The 20911-nt window shown below is 58.5% G+C and overlaps 1 protein-coding gene across 3 annotated transcripts in view; it reads left to right on the forward strand.

The window, feature by feature from the left end:
* TJP3 (tight junction protein 3) overlaps positions 1-20911 on the forward strand; it is a 26585-nt gene continuing 5674 nt past the window's right edge. Inside the window, exons 1-14 of one of the 3 annotated variants that reach the window (XM_059159467.1) lie at positions 1-210; positions 10792-10848; positions 10978-11087; positions 11815-11917; positions 12160-12469; positions 13641-13744; positions 14773-14938; positions 15209-15317; positions 16712-16770; positions 17011-17077; positions 17304-17460; positions 17919-18027; positions 18107-18344; positions 18466-18677. In XM_059159467.1, the coding sequence (XP_059015450.1) occupies positions 10801-10848; positions 10978-11087; positions 11815-11917; positions 12160-12469; positions 13641-13744; positions 14773-14938; positions 15209-15317; positions 16712-16770; positions 17011-17077; positions 17304-17460; positions 17919-18027; positions 18107-18344; positions 18466-18677 (1792 nt within the window). In that variant the 5' untranslated portion in view covers positions 1-210; positions 10792-10800. Of the gene's footprint in view, positions 211-6742; positions 6934-10785; positions 10849-10977; positions 11088-11442; positions 11528-11814; positions 11918-12159; positions 12470-13640; positions 13745-14772; positions 14939-15208; positions 15318-16711; positions 16771-17010; positions 17078-17303; positions 17461-17918; positions 18028-18106; positions 18345-18465; positions 18678-20911 lie in introns of those variants that run through there. The other 2 variants (XM_059159466.1, XM_059159468.1) reach the window with 2 other exon arrangements.

The following is a 20911-nucleotide window of genomic DNA, read 5'->3' on the forward strand; positions in this document are numbered from 1 at the left end:
GGCTGGTCTCTCTCTGGCATTGTGCACCTTGTCCTGCTGGTTCCACCTGCCACGGGACAGAACGCTGCCTCCACAGGGGAGGAAAAGTTGGGGAACCAAGTGAGGAGGACAGAGCTCAAACCTCAGGGCCCCTCCCTACCCCCATGCCAGGCAAGCACCCGAGCCCTGGCTGCCGCCGCCTGCCCAGAGGCCATCCTGCCTCCTAGACAGGTAAGTCCCCCCCTCCCCAGCCTGGTCTGCACAGAGCAGCACCAGCTCCCTGACCACGGGGTCCTGGGACCCCCCCATCATCTCCCCTCAACTGCCCGGAAAGCAGGAGACGGACACTCCTGCGCGGGCATTTGACATAGTTTCTAAGGGATTATCTGGCTGGCAGTTACAGCCCCCTGGCGACCTGCCCAGGACACCGGAGCCAGAGACTTAAAAGGGTCATTGTTGCCCCAGGTGGTGCCAGGGAGGAAGAAGAGGTAAAGGCTGGCTTCTGAGCCCCCAAAACCGAGAAGGGGAGGCCTGGGTAGGGAGGCGGCAGGTGAGGCAGCACTTCCTGGAACCCCCGAAGAGACTCCCAAGTTTCCAGGCTGTGGCACGTGCCTCCCCCACTGCTGGGACCCGCAGCGGGCCAGGGAGGGGTCCCACAGCAGGCTTATCTCGCCTGTCTCGATTCCTTCTCTGGGCAAAACTTGCCAATGGAGAAAAGCCAGATGGGGAGGCAGGGCACGGGCAGAACCTCCTGTGGGCAAGGTGCTGGGTGGTCCCCAAGTCAAAAAAGCTCAGAACCCGAAGGGGACAGCGTGGAGAGGAAAGAGGTTTTTCTGGGTCATTTGCTCCCCAAAGCGCAAGACAAAGCTTCCTGGCCAGTCGGGTGTCTGATTGCACTTCAAGTCTCTTTGTCTGGGACAGAGAGGGCCCTCTGGGGCCAGGGAGGCACAGGCACATGAGTCACCAGGTCTGGAATTGGGGGTCACTCCCAGGGAGTGGAGAGGCTTCAAATCTGGAGTCTGTGGCATTGGAAGGGGATATAGTTTGACTGTGAGAATCCCACCTGCCTGGGATTTGGAGAGAAAACCCACGGAGTCAGATAGATCTGGCCACCAGCCACTTTGCCTATCAAAACCTCAATTTTCCACTCTGTAAAATGGATACAGTTCGAGTCAGCATGACCCAGGGCTGCTAAAAGCAGCAAAGGAGAGTGTAGGTAATCGATTCTCAGTCGGTGGTGGTGGGGTAAACGGTCCCACCGCGAACCAGAACTCAGAATGCCAAGCTAGTTGCCATGTCCCATCCTCCTTCCTAATAGACAGAAGTTGAACTCAGGCTCAGAGAGGGACAGCCGTTTGCCTGCAGCTGCACAGCAAAGTCAGGATTTTAGGCAGACAGGAGAGCAGGAGGTCTGGAGGCTGCCTCTGACCACCCCACCCCCAACAACCAATACTCCAGGCTCAGCATCTTATAAAATTCCTTCCTCCATGGTGCAGGGCTTCCGCATGGCCCTGAGTTCTGGCGAAAGTCCGCTGATGGGTGCCTGTTCTTCCTCCTCAGCCTGGCCTTGAGCCAGAGGAGCAGTGTTTGCTCAGGGAGGAGCCTGACACCCTTTGGAATGGGCTGAGGTTAGTGGGAGATGCTGCTGGGAGGAGGGGCTGCCCAGGGAGCAAACTTGCTTGAATGAGCACCTACTGTGTGTCGGGTGCTCTTTTGGGCCTTGGCGATTCAGCAGGGAACCAGACCAATGAAGATCCCTGCTCTTGTGGGTTTGTGTTTTGGCAGAGGAAGACATTCAAGAAACAGGATATATGACAAGGAAGGAAATTGTATCCGGGGTTAAAGACCGGTCAGTGTCACAGGGAGGGAAATGTGGAAAAGCAGCAGGGACAGGAGTGAAACAGTCAAAGAGGTATTTTACAACCCTCAATAGGAAGATCAGGGTAGACTTGCTGTGAAGGTGACATCTGAGGATACATGAAGGAAGTGACTATTTGGGGAATGAGCGTTCCAGGCAGATGGCACAGCCCATGCAAAGGTCCTGGGGCTGAACCGGGGCGGGCATGTTGGAGGAACAGCCAGGAGACCTGTGTGACTGCAGCAGAATGGGAGAGGAGGAGAGAGGGAGGAGGGGAGCACGGGGAGGAGACCGGGCAGGTCCTGCAGGGTCTTGGGGGCCACACAGAGGCTTTGACCCAGGGAGGTGGGAGCCCTGGAGGGCTGTGGGCAGAGGAGGGTGGGACTGGACTCGCGAGCTCCCGGGCACCCTCTGGTGGCCACCGCAGGGACGACAGATTGTGGGGGTGAGGACCAGGGAAGCCAAAGGCAGAGGCCCTGCGAAGTGTGGGTTTAGAACAAACATTTTATTTTGAATCATCTAAAACTGACGGAACAGCTGTAGATTCAATTCAGAGAGTCCCCATATGACCCTCACCTGGTCTCCAACACTAACCCGTCCCGACCGCGGGGTGCTGTGGCCAGGACTGACACACCAACACCCTCCCTCACCAGGAGCTGAGCGCAGGCTGCCGTCGGAGCGCAGGGATTTCCTTTTCTGCCTGGGGGGGGGGGGGGGCCCATCTAGGACCGAAGAGCCCATTCAGCTGTCAGGATTCCTCTGCCTCCTCCCGGCTGTGACCTTCCCTACCGAGAGGGGATGATCAGGGTTTTTGCAGAAAGCGCCTCGTTTGGGGTTTGTCGGGTGCATTCCTTATGCCCCGGTGGCAGGGGGGAGGGGCAGCATCGGGGGCAGCATGTACAGGAGGGTGGAGGTATGTCCCAGGGCTTGGCAATGTGGGGGGTCCCGGGGCACCTTAAGGAGACCACTGTGGCATAGAGGGGGAAGGAAGGTAAGGAGGAGCATGTAGACTCTCTCTTCTAGAAGATTGCAATGCGGGCTGTGGCTGGAGGGGGACTCAGAACGTACCCCTACCTGGCCCTCCCCCTCCCCACCACAGGAGGAAGACAGAGCTCTGGGGGGGGGGGGAGTTCTGCTGCAGGGGAGGAGCACAGCCTCCCCCACGACTGCCACCCCCACGTTGCCAGTCCTTATGGGCTCTGTGGCTGGGCCCGCTGAGGTCCCCACTCCGAATGTGCTCCCCCCCACCCCCCACCCCACCCCCCGCTCCAGGGCACACAGCACTGGCCTTTCTCCTCTGCTCAGTACCTTGGGTGGCTCCCCAGGAGCTATTTACTCATTCATTAAGCACTTCCTGCATACCAGGCACTGTTCTAGGTGCCTGGGATACTCTGAGGGTAGAGCTCGCAGGCCAGTGGGAAGAAGAGATCTTCCAAAAATCGTCCCATAAATAAATGTGCAGTTAATAAGCTGCGACCTTAGCTCAAGAACTTTCAATGGCTCCCTAGTGTTTGTAGAGCGATTGAGCATCCAATCAATGCCAGGCTTTGGGATGTCCTCTAAAACTATCTGCGCTTCTCCTGGCCTCGAAACTGTTTCCCCCCCCTGTAAGTTAGAGGAAACCGGAGGTGGCGGTGGCGGCAGCATGCCAGACCGTGCAGGTCCATAGAAATGCAAACGAATTTTGTCCAAGGGAGGCTGTTGATTACTGCCCTGTCGCAATCGTCAGGCTTACTGTCCATCTGTAAGTTCACGTCAGCATTCTGGGTGTGTGCGTAGGCGCGTGTGAGCGCACTGGGCACGCGTGAGAGCAGTCTGCAGTTCGGTTCATGGTGACATAGGATGTTGGTGTCTTAGTTCTGACAGTACACTGTGGTCGTGGAAAATGTTAGTGCCGGAGGAGACTGGTTGAGGGTCATCTGGGGACTTTCTGAATTGTACTTACAACTTTTCGGTCAATTTTATTTTATTTTTAAATATTTTATTTATTTATTTGACAGACAGAGCACAAGCAGAGGGAGCAGCAGAGGGAGAACCAGTCTCCCTGCTGAGCAGGGAGCCTGATGAGGGGCTTGAATCCAGAACCCTGGGATCGTGACCTGAGCTGAAAGCAGATGCTTAACTGACTGAGTCACCCAGGGGCCCCTCGGTCAAATTTTTTTTGTTTGCTTTGTTAAGATTTTATTTATTTATTTGAGAGAGAGAGATCACGAGTAGGCAGAGAGGCAGGCAGAGAGAGGGGGGAAGCAGGCTCCCCACAAAACAGAGAGCCTGATGTGGGGCTCAATCCCAGGACCTTTATTTAGATCAGGACCTGACCCAAAGGCAGAAGCTTAACCCACTGAGCCACCCAGGCGCCCCCACTCGGTCAATTTTAAATGATTCCAAAATAAAACGTTTGTTTTAAAGCCACACCTTGCAAGGGCCTCCAGGTTTGACCTCCCTAGTACCCAGCTCCTGCCTTAGCCCCCCACTGCCTGTCCTTCCCTAATGACCACGAGGGGGCGCCTGCAATCACCCAAATCAGGGTTTGCCCCACTGTGCTCACTGCCCTCCAGGTCTCCACCTCCCTGGGGGTAAAAGCCCAAGTCCTCACCTGAGCCCCCAAGCCCCTGCATGACCTTCCTCATTCCTCTTCCTGCCCTTCCCTCCTCCCTATACCCCCACCCACTCTGCACCAGTGCCTCCTGGCTGTTCCTCCAATGTGCCAGGCGTGGTCCTGCCCCAGGGCCTTTGCACAGGCTGTGCCCGCTGCCTGTAACACCTAGATCTTTCCACGGCTCCTCCGTCATCTATTTTAGATGTAATTGTTCCTCTGCTTGGATCTCTCTGGCCCAGGGAACTCCTCCTAAACTCGGTTCTCATTTTGAGTGCCATTCCTTGGGGAACCCCTCCCTGAGCCCCCAGCCCCTGTCGTGTCTCCCTCCCGATGCTCTCACAAGTCTCAGTAGCACTTTCTATTTATGTTACATGACGATTCGAATATCATCTGGCTCTCCTGGGTCTGTCACATCAGCCCTTGGTGTACACCCGGCCCCAAGCCCCCTCCGTGGGTCCCACCCCCAGGCTCTCACCCCTCCTGCGGCCACCACTCTCAGGGACCTCCATCCGGCCCCGGCTCTCTGTCTGAGCCTCAGTTTCCCCCCTAGGCACTCGGAAAGACGGAGCAGGGTCATCCCAGGGTTAGTTCCGGGACCCCACTGTCCAAAGCATGCTCCCTCCCCCCACTCCCTCACGCCATGCCCGCACTGCCCCCTCCTGGTTGAATTTGGCACTGACACTTCAGATAGGAAGTCAGTTGGGTTGGGTTCCCGCTTAGGTACTTGGTGTAGAGCAGGAGACACTTTCTTGCGTTAATGACTGAATAAAAACTATGAATGCAAGAATGAAGTAGATTGGGGAAACGCAGATTTTTATGTCCTTAAAGTGATCCGGCTCGGGGGTGGCTGGAATAGTGGGCTTAAGGCCCATTATTATGTGTAATTGCAGCGAAGCAAACTCTCGATAAACGCGAGCCGGGAGCCTCATTACCGCACATTGAACCCCTTTAGTCCATAGATACTGGGGCTGAGGTCTGTAGTGAAGCAGGAGCTTGGGGTGTTCCCCACACGCGGACCACTCCCGGGCACTGACAGCCACCAACACCCACGGACGCATGTCAGCGGGGAGCTCACTTATGTTTTCCTATGACTCATTAAAACAAATACACAGCTATTTAAAAAAAAAAAAAAAAGTTTGACCTTGTTCTACCTAAAATGGTTTTGTGTACAGCCTGCTGGTGGCCAAAGATCATATTGGGGAAAAGCGGAGCTCTCCCCTCCAGCCCCGAGGTTTGGAGTCGGTCCTCAGATGGGTTTCTGCCAAGGCTTACCGTCTTGGGGGAAATTTGGAGATGCTTAGAGGCCCATGCTGGCGGGCTGGGCTCTGCGGACTCGTGTTTTGGGGAGAACTGAAACGGGGAGGGGTAAGAAATCATGGGGGGGGGGCTCGAAGATTGTATTATATCATCCTGTTCCCTTGGCAAACTCTTACCCAACCTTCAAAACCCCAGCTGCAATGCTCCCTCTTCCGGGAAGCATTTCCTGATTCCCCAGTTTCCTCGTTCTTCCCTACTTTCTGCGCCACAGCGTGGGTGGGATTCCTCTCTGCCAGCACGGACTGGATGAGGCTGGGAAGCGTGTGCCTTGATTTGCCCTTTCGACCTTGGCATGAGGTGCCACCCAGACAGCTGGGTGTCCAGGTAAATATAGCTGGAAGGAAGGTGTGGGTGGAGCCACCGTCAGCCCCGCCCACCCAGGTGATTCCTCGCTCCCTCACCTTCCCCAAGAGAGGTCTTCCTGCCCCCAGCCCTGTCCTTCCTAGATCTCACCTTCCGAGGCTGAGGAGGAAGCCTGACCTTTGCTCCCAGAATTTCCTCCCACCAGCCCCGCCCTGCTCGGCTGGGGGCCCGGGCCCGTGCAGAGTGGCGGCTCCCGCGCCCCTCCGTGCATCCTAAGTCCCTGCCGCTGACGTCATCGGGCCTCAGTTTCCCCTCTATGTAATGGGGGTAAAGCTGCCGGCGACGGGGCGCCCCGAGAAAGGCTAGTGCTCGGTTCTGGACGTCTCCGGCACTGAACCTGCTCCTGCTGCCGTGGTCCCACCTGATTCCTGAAAGGGGCAGTGTCCACCGATGTTGAACCGCAGGTTCCGTTCGGAAACGCGGCGGAATTTTTGCCGGGTCTTCGCGGCAGCCTTGCCGGCGGGCCTCCAGCCCCGACGGCCGGCCGTGGCTCAGCCGGGTGGAAAACCCGGCCTGGCTCCCCCGCCCCGGCGCCTGGATCCCGCGATCAGGGGCGAAGGCGGCCTCCCTCCGCGGCGTCCGGGAGGCGTGTCCGGGCGGGGGCGGGGCTGGTAGGGGACAAGGAGGAGGAAGAGGGGCAGGTGCAGCCGGGAGCCGCGGAGCGGGCTGGAGGAGGGCGAGGGCCGGCCACTCTGCCGCCAACGTCCCCAGCCTCCTCCCTCACCCCAAGGTGGGGACCGAGTGACCGTTTCCAAGGCCCCCCAGGGGCAGGGGCGCTGGAGAGTCCCGGGGGTGGACCATGGCCGTGAGATTCCAGGCGAGTAGCCCGCCGAGGGCGGGAGGGGGAGGGGAATGTAGCCGGAGTGGGGGCTGCGACCTGGACCCAGGGCCCCAGATCACCCCAGCTTACAGATGGGGAAATTGAGGCCCAGAGGAATAGCGTGGCTAGCCGGAGGCTGCGCAGCGAGGGGCGTTCGCGCCCGCTGGTGTCCAAAAGCTGTCTCTGGGGGCTTTGTCTGCCCCAGGGTCCTCCTCGTTACCCGGTAGACCTAGGTTCAAATCCTGACTTTTCTGTAGAACTCTGGGCCCACGAAACAAAGCTTCGCTGTACCTCGCCTATAAAATTGGTGACCGTTTTAAAAGAAGGGCGTAGGGAGGATCCTAGGAGAAAAATGTGCTTTCAGCTCTTGGCACATGCTGGGTGCCTTGTGAAGATGTTTACGCCGGGCTCCCGCGGTGTTCCCTCAAGTTTGAGCCACAGTGGAACGGCAGCGCTCACTTCTTGTGGGCTGGGGTGGCTTCGGTGAAAGCGAGGAAGCTGCTGGAGAAGCAACCGCCATGTATTGGGCGCTTGCTGTATACTGGGACGGCAGAGACGGAGATCGAGATGCCCCTTTTCCACAAGAGCGAACCTGCTGGGAGGGATCTCCGTGTCTCTGTCTGGGGGGGCCTCGCCCTCCAGGGATGGAGCTTACACCGATTCGCGGCGTCTGCACTGGGTGGGAGATCGCGCGGGGGTGGGGGTGGGGTAGACTGAGGCCCGGGGGGAATATGGCTGTCCCAGACCACACTGCTCGAGCCCTAAGGTTCCCGCCAGCTTTCTTCTTGGCTGCGGGGAAACAGCTTCCAGAATCCCCCCCCCACCCCCCCCACCCCCCCGCGAACTGGCCTGTTTGTGTTGTGGCCCCCTTTCCCGCCTCCCCCACCTTTGTTCCCGGAGCTGGGGGCGGGGCGGGGGAGAGAGGACTGCGGTCCCAGAGTCTAGTGCCTGGGGTTGTGTGACTTGGTACCACCTGACCTGCCTGCTCTGGGCGACTCCTCCTCCCCTCTGCTGTTGGTCACCGGCCTGGGGCTCGGCGGGTGGAGAAGCAGGTGCGGCCCCGCCCCCTCAGAGCTCTCCCAGATGGGTCACTGGCTGAGGGGTCTAGGAGTTCCCAACACACCGGTTGATCTCCTGGCTGAATAGACCTTTCCCGCCACCGTTCACTCGTTCCCCCAAACTCTTGTCTCCCTGCTGGTGTTGTGGGGACGATGCTGGGGTCCCTGGGCCCCCAGCCCTGCCCACCAGCATGCCCCCAGACTAGAGGGGTATACGGGACATAGTGCACAGGGACATTCCAGATTCCAGTAATTAAGGATGTGAGATGTGTGTATGGGGCCATTGAAGACTCATTTCCTGAAGGAGGAGACAATGGCACTGGGGCTGTGAAGGTTGAATAGGAGTTTGCCAGAGAGTACCATTCCTGCTAAGGCTCTGAGCAGAGGCTGATCACAGGGCCATGACCAGAGTGTGCAAAGAGACAGGCTCACCCAGCCTTCACAGCCCGGGGGTTAGACCAGAAACTTGCCAACTGATGATCACACAGGATATTTTAAGACAATCTGGATGCCATGAATAAAACATAATGAAACACGGAAGAGTGATAGGGAGTCAGGGAAATTTGGCTAGCCAGGGCCGGCTCCCTGAGGAGGCAGCTTTGGAGCCGAGACCCGGAGCGGCAAGGGCTAACCGTGCGCAAATCCTGGGGTTGTGTGTTAGGCACAGGGGGCCATCGGGGAAAGCTGTGGAGGTGAACTGGGCTGAGGGGGCGCCGGGGGGGTGCTAGGGTTGGGTCTCTGGGTTTTAGTCAAGGCCTCTGACAACCGAGGAGGCACGAACCCGTGCAAGACAGGACAAGCCTGGGCCACCTGCACCTGTCCCCTGGGGGCCCTGGTTCCCTGGGGCTGTTTCTCAGAAGAAGGCCAGGAAATCCAAATTCGGGGGGCCAAATTCAGCACAAATCTAAATTCAGCACAAAATCAAAGCCAAGTAAAAAGATTCTGTTTTGAAAAATAAGTTTCTAGAGAAAAGATGCATGGAGCAGAAGAGGGCTGGGGTCTGTGGCGGGAGCTGGGGTGTGGGACGGGCTGCCTGGGTCCGCCGTCGGCTGTGTGACCTCAGGCGTGGTGCCTCTCTGGGCATCCTTCTCTCTCCCTTTGGAGGAGGCCACATCCTAGGGCCCCTCAGGATTGAGCAAGTTGGTGTGTGTAAAGCCCTCGGAACAGGTTTTCTTATCAGTGTGCAGAGGAGGAAAGAGACACCTGCTGCGTCTGGGGAGGGGGGCAGAAGGGGGGCGGAGGCTCTTTCTGCCTTTGGCTTGTGGCTCCTCCGTGCCCCGCTCCAGGGCAGCGGGGATGGAGGCCAACCCATTTCACAGCAGGGGAAGCCAAGGCTGGGAGTGGCTCCAGGACCACCAACAGCCAAGGGGGCTGAGTCTTCGTTGTGAGCGCTGCCCTCTCCCTCCGGCTCCCGCTCCGGCTCCCAGTAGCAGAGCCTGGAGTGCCTGGGAGGCCCCGCCCTGGGCTTTGTTCCTCTCTGCCCCACTCCCCTCTCCCTGGGAGCCAGGAATGCTGCTCTCCCGGGAACCGGCAGCAGCCGCCAGCGCAGGGATTTTCTGTTGAGAGAATCACCCACCTGCGGTGCCGGGCTGGGGAGGGAGGTCCTTTCTACCAGGCCCCAGGGAAATTGAGCCACTGAATTGCGGGTGGGGGTCTTCCTTTCTGCCTTCCCATCCATGATCTGGTAAGTCCGCATTCCCCAGCCGCCACCTCTGTCAGCTCTGTTGGCTTGGCAGGTGACTTTGCCTCTCTGTGCCTCAGTTTCCTCCTCTGGAACACAGGGATAATAGATAATAGAAGCTCCCTTCAGTGAGTGGACTAAATGAGATAGGACATGCGAAGTCCTCGGCACAAGGAAAGCCCGTCCTTCCTTCCTTCAGCAGCTCTTGAACCCCTGCTGTGAATCAGGACCCCACTGCCAACGAGGCAGACAAAAATCTCTGCCTCCGGATTTGGTTTTCTCGAGAGGGGAGGTGGACAGAGCAAAAAAAAATCTAGAGAAGGTGAAGGGGTCCCAGGTTGTGTGAATTGGGAAACCGTGTTGGGGCAGGGTGGCTAAGGGGGTCTGTTGTGGAGTGCGAGGGCTTATTGTTCTCAACAGGGGGTTGGGAGGCCACCCCAATAAGGTAACACGGGAGCCAAGATGAACAGGAGGCCAAGGGAGGACTCAGGCAGAGATCCGGGGGAAAGAGAGTTCCAGGAGGAAGGAGCGGCGGGTGCAAAGCCCCAAGTATTGGAGGAACAGTGAGGAGGCCCCGGGGGGGGCTGGAGTGGAAAAAATGCCCTCTGCCTGGCCGAGCTGGCTTGACCTGCAGGCGTGGGTCCCCCCAGACCTGATCCCCCAGGCATTGGCCTTCTCCGCTCTTACCATTATGGTTCACTTAAACCGGGGTCTCAGCTTTGGCATATGACCATTTGGGGCCAGGTTGTTCTCTGCCGGGGACTGCCCTGCTCTGCGGGGGTTGAGCAGCACCCCTGGCCCCCACTTGCCCGGTTCTTGGAGTCATGATGTCCACAGATGTCTCCCGATATCCTCTGGGGGGGCAGAGCGGTCCCTACTGAGAACCCCGACGTAGACCCACTTCACAGATGCAAAAGCTGAAGGCCCCCGGAGAGGTGGCCACTTGCCCACAGGCTTGGATGGTGGGAGTGTCAGACCCGGGCTCCCCACCCAGGGTAGGGGACCCCCAAGTGCTTCAGTGGACCTGCCATGGCCTCACACCCAGGGTAGGGGACCCCCAAGTGCTTCAGTGGACCTGCAATGGCCTCACACCTACCTTGCGTCCCCTCATTCCAGGTGCTGGACATGGAGGAGATGACCATTTGGGAACAGCACACGGCCACGCTCTGCAAGGTGAAGCCTCCCTCTCCCCGTGTGGGCACCAACAGGAATGTCCTATTGGTCCGGGGCTGCTTGACTGGATGGGAGAATCTTTGTCCCCAGGGGAAGCAGATGCTCATCCTACGTCTCCTCATCTCTTAGGACCCCCAGCGAGGCTTTGGCATTGCGATCTCTGGTGGCCGAGACCGGCCCAGTGGGTCCGTGATTGTGTCTGATGTGCTGCCCGGGGGACCAGCGGAGGGCAGACTGCGGTGAGTAGGGAGGCAGCAGGGGTGCTGGCTGAGAGGAGGGACCCGTGTGGGCCAAAGCGAGGAGCCAGCACAGTGCCTGCTGCCTTCTAGCTCCGGCAACACAGGGCTTGGAGCTGGTGGCAGGACCGAGTTAGCGATGTGGCCCTCCCTCTCCCCAATGCACTTTCTAGTCCTCCGATGTAGCTCTGAGGGTCATAGTGGCCCCAGGCATTCCTGGAATGAGAGGACTGGGAAGGCTGTTTTGGCTGGAGGGAGACCCAGTGTCCTGAGCCTTTGGGGGCAGGAGGCTCTGGGGAGTTATATTGGGGGGGAAATGGCTCAGGGACCTGAGCGACTCATGGGTGATCTGGTTCAGCCCAGACTCAAGGAACAGCTTCAGAGAGAGAGAGAGATGTTGAAACCCAGACAGAGGAAGAGGGGATGCACAGAAGAAATGAGGGGTATGAAGACACCCATTATAATCATAGCTCCTGTTCTGTGGTTGCATTTTATTATTATAGAAGCATCTATGATTGGCCCCATTTTACAGATGAGGAAACTGAGACCCAGAACAATTCAGGTCTTTATGAGACATGGGACCCCAGCGAATTAGAAGCAGGCCTTGCAGAACTGGGGGTGCCTACCCCAAAGTGGGGCACTGGGGAAAGTATTAGGAGCCCCCAGGGAAGGCCTGGGGAGAGGGCTCCCCTGTGAGGGCTCCTCCCTGAGACCCAGCCCCCTCCCTCAGGTTGGGGGACCACATCGTCATGGTGAATGGGGTCTCCATGGAGAGTGTCACCTCCACCTTTGCCATTCAGATACTCAAGACCTGCACGAAGTTGGCCAACATTGTGAGTGGGGGGGTCGGGAGGGGCAGCCTCTGGGCCAGGGGCCGCCTCTCCCCCCAGCCCGAGCCCCACCTGGTCCTGTAGCCCAGGGGCAGTCGGAGTGTAAGCTTCTCCAAGCAAGTGGACTCTCGTCCCCATTTCACAGCTTGGACGCTGAGGCCCAGAGAGGGGGCCAGGGTTCCCCAGGACCACCCAGTGGATGGGGGCAGAGCCTCGAGCCGGCCCCCCGCTTCCTCCCCTAACAGACAGTGAAGCGTCCCCGGAAGATCCAGCTGCCCGCCACCAAGACCAACCCCTCCGGCCGGGGCCATCGGGACTCCGACGAGGTCGACCACGGCCGCGGCTATGAAGGGGACACGTCCAGTGGCTCCGGCCACTCCTGGGACGAGCGCTCGCGCCGGCCAAGGGCGGGCCGCCGGAGCCGGGCTGGTAGCCACGGGGCGAGCTCTGAGGCTAACGGGCTGGCCCTGGTGTCCGGCTTCAAGCGGCTGCCGCGGCAGGACGTGCACATGAGGCCCTTGAAATCCGTGCTGGTGCGGAGGCGAGAAAGCGAAGGTGAGCCCGCAGCCGGGGCGCGCTGGGGCCGGGCGGTGCAGCATTCCCACTGATTCCCGCTGAGAGGCACCACCACTGCGCTGGCCCCCGTCCTGCGTGGCCTGTGGTCAGCAAAGTAAGGGCCCCCACCGATGTGCCTGGCCTGGACCCCGCAACCTGTGGATGTGTCCCCTCCTGAGGGGACCTTGTCACGCCTTCCCAGGTGGGGGTGACCCTGGTTTCTTGGGGGCCTAGCATCCCCATGAGGTCCTCATGAGAGGGATGCAGAGGGCGGGGGTCCCAGAGACGGGCAGACCCTGCGCTGCTAGCGGGGAGCTGAGGGGACAGCGCGTGGGCCAGGTAAGGGCAGGAGCCGGGGCTCCCTGGGGCCCCGGTGAGGACCAGCCCTGCCTGCGCCCAGGTTTTAGAACTTCGAGCCCAGAACTATGAGACTGCAGATCGGTATCATTTTAAAGCCACTAGGTTTGTGACGATGTCGAGCGGCCCCAGGAAGTCCACATACTGGACGTGGATGGAGCGTCACGATCACTGGATCCCCTTCGTGCCACCAACGGGGTCGTGACCTCCAACCCTATCTCGAGTCCATGGCAGCACTGGGACTTTAGAATTCTAAATCTTTTTTTTTTTTTTTTTTTTTTTTTAAGATTTTATGTATTTACCTGACAGAGAGAAATAACAAGCAGATGGAGAGGCAGGCAGAGAGAGAGAGAGGGAAGCAGGCTCCCCGCAGAGCAGAGACCTCGATGTGGGGCTCAATGCCAGGACCCTGAGATTATGACCCGAGCCGAAGGCAGACACTTCACCAACTGAGCCACCCAGGGGTCCCCCACCCTGGGATTTTAATAGCAATGGTCACATCCTGAACCCTGGTGGTGATGTCATTAGTAGCATCTGTGGGGTGATGGAGCAGGGCGCTGGGGAGCTGGGACCACGGCGCTGTTCCTTCCCAGGCCCCCGGCCGTGACCTTCTGTGCTGACATCATGATCCTGGCTGGTGGGTTGTCAGAACAGCCCCAGGGTGGCGTGGAGGGGGCCAGGCCCGAGCTCTCCCTTCAGGTGGGTGGCCCGGAAGGCCGGCGGGAGGGTCGAGGGCAGGTGAGAAGTCTGAGCATGAGAGGAGCCCGCAGCCCAGACCCCAGGCCCTGCCTCAGTTTCCCTCCTCCCCCTACAGAGTTCGGGGTCACCCTGGGCAGTCAGATCTTCATCAAGCACATCACCGATTCGGGCCTGGCTGCCAGGAACCGTGGACTGCAGGAAGGTGACCTCATCCTACAGGTGAGCCCAGACTTCCTGTTGGGGACAGGACAGGGAGACCCAGCCACAGACAAGGTCAGCAGAGCTGGCTGGAACCATGGGCCTCCTGGGTGTTGCCTGTTTCCCAAAGGTTAGAGAGGACAACGCGGGCTCCCTCCTGCCCCCATTCTCTCCTCTAACGCGGCCAAATATCGGGTTCCAGTATTCCCAGAATCCCATGGGCTGGCCACGGCGCTCCTTCCAGAACTCGCCCTGGGTGTTCGGTGCTGACGGTCCAGAGGCCAGGCTTAGAGGCGCGGCTCTGCCTTAGAGCTGGTTTCTTTCCAGACTCTTCTTCTGAAAACCTGTTTCTAGTGATTCCTGGTGTTTGATTTCCAAACCGTTTCCAGTGGATTGCTTCAAGAGTCTCTTCAGAGTTACCTGTTTCTAGTGACCCGGAGGAATTGTCTGTTTCTAGTGGTTTGGGGCAGATGCTAGAAATCGGTAACCCAGAAGGGGGGGAATGAGAAACTCACAATCCCCGGGGTAGATGAAAACAGACACACCACTGGGGAAATGTTGGAAAGGGATTCCCGGAGCGCCCCAGAGAGGACCCTAAGTCCTTCCCCAAATTATGTTTCTAATGCACCTCTAAATGTCTGTTCCTAGTACCTACTACAATTGTCTTCTTCTAGTATCTTGGCTATCTACTCCCTGTTCCCTATTTAGACTTGTTTCTAACAACTGTTCCTTGGGTCTCCTGAGAAGTTCCCCTTCTAGGAAGATGGGGAGTCAGCCTGCTTCTAATTTTCCCCTAGTGCCACCCTGCCCCTCAGAAAATTGGCCGATTCTGGAATTTTTGTGGGAGGTACTTCAGGCATGGTCTCCTCGAAGCAAGAGGAATCCAATTCTATTATTTCCTCTAGAGATTGGCTGTTCTTGTGAATTCTTGGGTATTATGTGTTTCTAACCATCCATCCCCAACCCACACTGCACAGACTATCTGTTTCTGGTATCCCCGATTTTGCATTAACTCCCTTCTCGTCTTCTTCCTTCCCGGCCCCTTTTAGATCAATGGTGTGTCCAGCAAGAATCTGTCTCTGAGCGACACGCGGCGGTTGATAGAGAAGTCGGAAGGGAAACTGACTCTCCTGGTGCTCAGGGACCAAGGGCAGTTCCTGGTGAACATCCCGCCGGCCGTCAGCGACAGCAACAGCGACAGCTCCCTCCTGGACGGTGAGGGGCCGGAAGCAGGCCCTGGGGGTTCAGTGGAGGGCAGGGGAGGCACAGAGTGCCGGGCAGAGCCTGGCGGGGACTGGCGAGCCTAGCTCCGGAGAGGCGCGGAGAGGGACAGAAACTTGCCCAAGGCCACACAGTAAGTCAGAGCAGGCGGGTAACTCGGTCGGGGCCCCTCTGCTGCGAGGGGCCTTGATGTTTTGCTCTGTGAAATGGATCCAGTCTGGAAGGTGTGGGCCGAGGCCTGAGGGGTTGTGCTCTGCCCTGCAGACATCTCGGACCTCGGCTCGGAGCTGTCCCAGGCGCCGCCCTCCCATGTCCCACCGCCACCCCGGCACGTGCGACGGAGTTTGGACGCCAGCCAAACCGACTCCCCCGAGTACGTACGCCGTCGGCCAGAAGGGTCGAGCCCGAGGGAAACATGGGCACATACATCTTTGCACCTGGCAGCCTGCCTGGAAGAGGCTTCCCCTGTCCACCCATAGTCCTCCCTGCCTCCATGACTGGCTCTGGGTTCTTGGTCCTGCTATGACCCGACTTTAATGCAGAAGGAACTGAATTTCACATCACAGCCCAGAAGACTCCAGAACGCATCACGTACATTTAGGGATTTTCTCTCGGGGCACAACAGCCATCAGCCATGGATGTGTGCTGAGGTCTGAGGGCTCCTGTTCCTTATGATGTTGATTACAGATGGGGAGGGGGGGGCGGTGACCTAGCATTGTGTCCTCTGGCGGCTATGACAAGACACGAGGGCTTAGGACATCACAGGAGGGCGTGGGTGGGGCCACGCTCTCTCTGGAGGCTCGCGGGTGGGGGTGGGGCTCTCTCCTAGCTTCCGGTAGCTTCCAGTAGCCCCCCCACCGCCACCCTTCTCCGTCTTCACATCATCTCCCCTCTGTGCCCCTCTGTCTATGTGTCCAAGTGTCCCCATTTCGTAAGGACACCAGTCACAAGGGATCAGGGTGCGTGCGCCCCGCTCTTACTGGTAGGACCTGCTTTCTGCTCGTTATATCCACAACGACCCTATTTCCAAGGACTGTCCCACGCAGAGATGGGGTGGGGCGTTAGGACTTCAGCAGATGAATTTTGAGGGGACACAACACAATGCCTAAAAACTTAAGTGCCCAGGGGCATCTGGGTGGTTCAGTCGTTAAGCATCTGCCTTCAGCTCAGGTCATGATCCCAGGGTCATGGGATCGAGCCCCCCGTCTCGCTCCCTGCTCAGCAGAAAGCCTGCTTCTTCCTCTCCCACTCCCCCTGCTTGTGTTCCCTCTCTCACTGTGTGTCTCTCTGTCAACCAAATAAATAAAAATCTTTAAAAACCTAAGTGCCCGACAGGTGGGGATAAGAAAGTGGGCATCCTGCTTAAGCATCCGCATTTGTGAGGCAGGGGGTCTCTCTGTTATCTGCGGCTGTGTAACAAATTGCCCCAAAGCCTAGCAGCTCCACATGCCAGGAAACGTCCTCATGCCGTGTCCAAGATTCCAGAGCTGGGGCGGCTTGGCGGGTCCCTTCTGATGTGTGATCTTTGCGGGTTACAGCCACAGCGCCCCCTAGGACTGTCGGGTTTGGGGGTGGGTGATCCCCTCCCCAACTAGTTCACATGGCTGCCAGAGCCATCCCCGGGGCCCAGAGAGAGCAGCGGCACCTGTGGTTGCCAGCTGGGAAGGAGCAGGACCAGGAGTTGAACCCGGGTGCAGCGAAGTCAGAATTCCAACAGTTGCCTCTCAGCATCCACCCCCACTTCACCCCAAGTCTGTTCCCCTCCAGGGAGAGCCCCCCACCTCATCGGGAAAATTCGGTGGATTCTAGAACCGTCTCAGAACCAGGTGAGCTGATTGGGGAAGGGTGGTCACTCTGAGCGTCCCTCTGGTTTTTCTGATCCCAGCCAGTAAGTCTGTGCCAGGCAGGGCAGGAGAGGCTGGCATGGGCCTTAGAGGTCAGGGACGGCTCCCTGGGGAGGGTGGAGGGCTGAGTGACAGCACTGTAGGGTAGGGGGGCCATCCGGCAGCGGGATGGCGGCTGGACCAGTCCCTGTGCTTTGGAAAGAGACTGCTGTTCCCTTTCAGACTCCCCGAGGCCAAGTAGCTACGACATCTACAGGGTGTCCAGCAGCCAGAGCGTGGAGGACCGTGGGTATGTCCCCCAGAAAGAAAGCCCACTGGCTCAAGGCCCACACATCCAGGGGCCGCCTCTCTAGGACACATGGTCCTGCCTTCTGGCCCCAGTCTGTTGATGCGTCTACCATATGGCGCCGTTTGGGAAACTGAGGCCCGGAGGGGGTGGGGGCTCTCCCAAGGACGCCCAGCATACCCCCTCCCTGCCCCCTCCAGCCTGACGCGGCCTCTGCCTCCCCTACCAGGTACAGCCCCGACTCCAGGGTGGTCCGCTTTCCCAAGGGCACAACCATCGGGCTGCGGCTGGCTGGGGGCAATGACGTGGGCATCTTCGTGTCGGGGGTGCAGGAGGGCAGCCCGGCTGACGGGCAGGGCATCCAGGAGGGAGATCAGATTCTGCAGGTGACTGGGGACAGCTGGCAGTGGGTGCAGTTCCTGGGTCTGTTCCTGCCCGTGTGTCCTCCCCTGTGCTTGCCCCACGGGCTGGTCACACCCCTTGCCACGGACATTTGAACATTTTTAAAGTCTCCCTGGCAGCGTCATGACCTTGTTGGCCGGATCACGACCTTGCTGCCCAGGACATGGCTCACCTGGGCCACCACCTCAGCAGGGTCATGCCTTCCTGGTGCCTTTCCTGCCCCTAGAACCATCGCCTCCTTCAGCCCATTTTATAATCTTAACCGCCTTGAGTGTCCTCCTTGTCCCGGGCCCCCTTGCCCCTGTCAGCGGGGCACCACGTCTAGTCCCCGCTGTCTTCCTCCTGGGAGGGGGCTCTGTCCAGGGGCGGAGCTGGGATGCCCAGCGCGGGGAGTGGGGGGGCGGCTGGGGCTGTGTCCCATCTCGCGCCCCCTTCCTGGCAGGTGAATGATGTGCCATTCCGGAACCTAACCCGGGAGGAGGCCGTGCAGTTCCTGCTGGGGCTACCACCGGGCGAGGAGGTGACGCTGGTGACACAGCGGAAGCAGGACAGTGAGTGTGTGTGTGGCCCAGAGGGCTGGGGCCCAGTGGCGGCGGCCCCAGGTGCTCACAGAGCCTCCCCTGTCCGCAGTCTTCCGGAAAATGGTGCAGTCCCGAGTGGGCGACTCTTTCTACATCCGCACGCACTTCGAGCTGGAGGCCAGTCCGCCGTCGGGCCTGGGCTTCACCCGCGGGGACGTCTTCCACGTGCTGGACACGCTGTACCCCGGCCCTGGGCAGAGCCGCGCCCGCGGGGGCCACTGGCTGGCGGTGCGCATGGGGCGCGACCTCCGGGAGCAGGAGCGGGGCATCATCCCCAACCAGAGCAGGTGCGCCCCCCCCCCCCCCCGGCCTCCGCTGCTCCGCCGCAGACCGGCACGGCCTCGCCGCCCACCGTCCCCAGGCTGCTTTTCTGCCGCCCTCGGTGACCAGCCCCCTGCTTCTCCCCAGGGCGGAGCAGCTGGCCAGTCTGGAGGAGGCCCAGCGCGCCGTGGGGGCCGGGCCGGGTGCCTCCGGGGGCTCCAGCGCGCGGGCCGAGTTCTGGCGGCTTCGGGGCCTTCGGCGCGGAGCCAAGAAGACCACCCATCGGAGCCGCGAGGACCTGTCCGCTCTGACCAGGCAGGGGCACTACCCGCCCTATGAACGCGTGGTGCTGCGAGAAGGTGGGTCTCCAGGGCGGGGGGGGGGGCGGGGGCGGGGCGAGGGGGACCGGGGGCGGGGCCGGGGCCAAGGGGTGGGGCCGGGAAGAAGGCTCCTAAGATAGTCTGAATTTGTGGACCACGTGTTCTTCGGAAGCCCCCATCCTCATCTTTCTCCTCCCACCAAAAATACCCATTTGGGGTTATTGTGGGGTGCCCGAGGAAACAGGAGAGGGCTTCTTTGCTTTAAAAAATTTAATTCCAAAAAAAAAAAAAAAAAAAAAAAAAATTTAATTCCTATTTCCAATCAAGTTAGCCACATAAATGATCAAAAAAGAAATGGTTACAGATAGTTTAAATAAGGTGTCTTGTTAATGTATCCAAAGTATCGTTTTAATCGATAATACAATTATAAGTTGTCAGGGAGATACTTCGCATCTTTTTCTGTGCGTGCACCGTGTTAGAAATCTGGTGTGTATTTTGCACTCAAAGCACATGTTGGTTCAGACCAGCCGAGTTGTAATTCTCCGCAGCCACACGTGGCACCAGACAGCACAGCGGGGGGCGGGGGGTTGCACATTCCGTGGGTGCTGCAGGCGCCAAACAGACACCCTTTAAAATACACGCGTAGGGCGAACAGGTGTTAGACCGAAACGTGCACGCGCATGTTCGCAGCGGCGTGATTCACAACAGCCCAGATTTGGAAACAACTGAATGCTTAGCAGATGAAGGGATATAACACAGCGTGTCCCCCCATGCGCGGGCAGGTCCCTCCGCCCGAGCAGGAGGGAGATATCCCAGCGCGCCACCCTGGGGGCAGACCTCAAGCCTAGGACGCTTAGGGAGGGAACCAGACACAGAAGGCCACAGGGAGTGTGAGTCTACGTGCGTGACACGTCAAGAACAGGCTCCTCCAGTGACGGGAAGGGAGCTCATGGGGTCTCGGGAGGAGACGGGGGGGGGGGGAGTGACTGCTGATGGGGTGATGAGAATATTCTGAAAGTAGGCGTGGTGGCCGCACAGCCCTGTGAATATACTGAATGCCCCTGAACTGCATGCACACCTTCAAATGTAGAGTAAAATGTAAATTTTAGGTTATGTATATTTTAAAAGGTAATTTCAAAAAAAAGAGCTAAAAATCGTAAGAAATTAATCAAATATTTGGAAATACACACAAAAGCAGCGTGTAGATCATAGATCCTTCCTCTGAGCACTGGGCTGGTGCAGAGACGGGCCCATCCAGATTGCAGTGGGGGAAGCGAGCCCTTGCCCACAGCTTTGGGGGGGGGGGGCGGAGAAGGAATTACCGCAGGGGCAGAGACCTTTAAAAGAAAAACATCTGGGGCGCCTGGGTGGCTCAGTGGGTTAAAGCCTCTGCTTTCGGCTCAGGTCATGGTCCCAGGGTCCTGGGATCGAGTCCCGCATCCGGCTCTCTGCTCAGCGGGGAGCCTGCTTCCCTCTCTCTCCATCTGCCTCTCTGCCTATTTGTGATCTCTGTCTGTCAAATAAATAAAATCTTAAAAAAAAAAAAGAAAGAAAAAAGAAAAAAATCTGCCAGAGGGATGGGAATGGGCTGAGCTGCTCCGCAGTTGCCCCTCCAACGTCCAGGAGAGGAGAAACACTTATATTTTGAGAAAGACTAAAAAATAAAAAGCCACCAATTTAATTTTGACCAAAGAATGTTTAGAAATCTGAATGTATCGAGGTTTTGAGAGAGAGAGAAAGGCCTGGAGTCCGGGAAAAGAGAACAAGAACAGAGTCACGGTACAAAGGGGGGGTGCTGGTTACCCCCTTTCTCCTGTCAGGGTGCCCTCTGCGCCAGTTTCCTCCTGGCTAAAATGGTGCATCCATCCGTCCAGGGGTTGGCAGACTCTTCCTTGTACAAGGTCAGAGACGCACCGTTTTAGTCTTTGTGGGCTGGGTAGTGTCCACCAGAAGGACTCAGCTCTGCAGGAAGGCAGCCAGAGATAATACCTAAAGGAGTGGGCGTGACCGTGTTCCAATAAAACTTTATTCATAAAACAGGTGGTGCGCCAGACCTGGCCCCTGGGTTGTAGTTTGCTGACCACTGAGTTAGCTGGGTTCGGCGGCTCTAACGGATCCCACGTGACCCCTGCAGACACAAACAAGACCCCTATTTTTAAGTAACAGACGAGGCGGGTAGGCGAAGAGGGCTCCTATCCTTCCCGGAAGGATACAAGCCGGCACCGCACCCATCAACCGTGCTTGCACCCCATTGGCCGGGGTACTGTCACATG

This window comes from Mustela lutreola, chromosome 2 (assembly GCF_030435805.1).
Source record: "Mustela lutreola isolate mMusLut2 chromosome 2, mMusLut2.pri, whole genome shotgun sequence".
In the NCBI taxonomy this organism is placed as follows: domain Eukaryota; kingdom Metazoa; phylum Chordata; class Mammalia; order Carnivora; family Mustelidae; genus Mustela; species Mustela lutreola.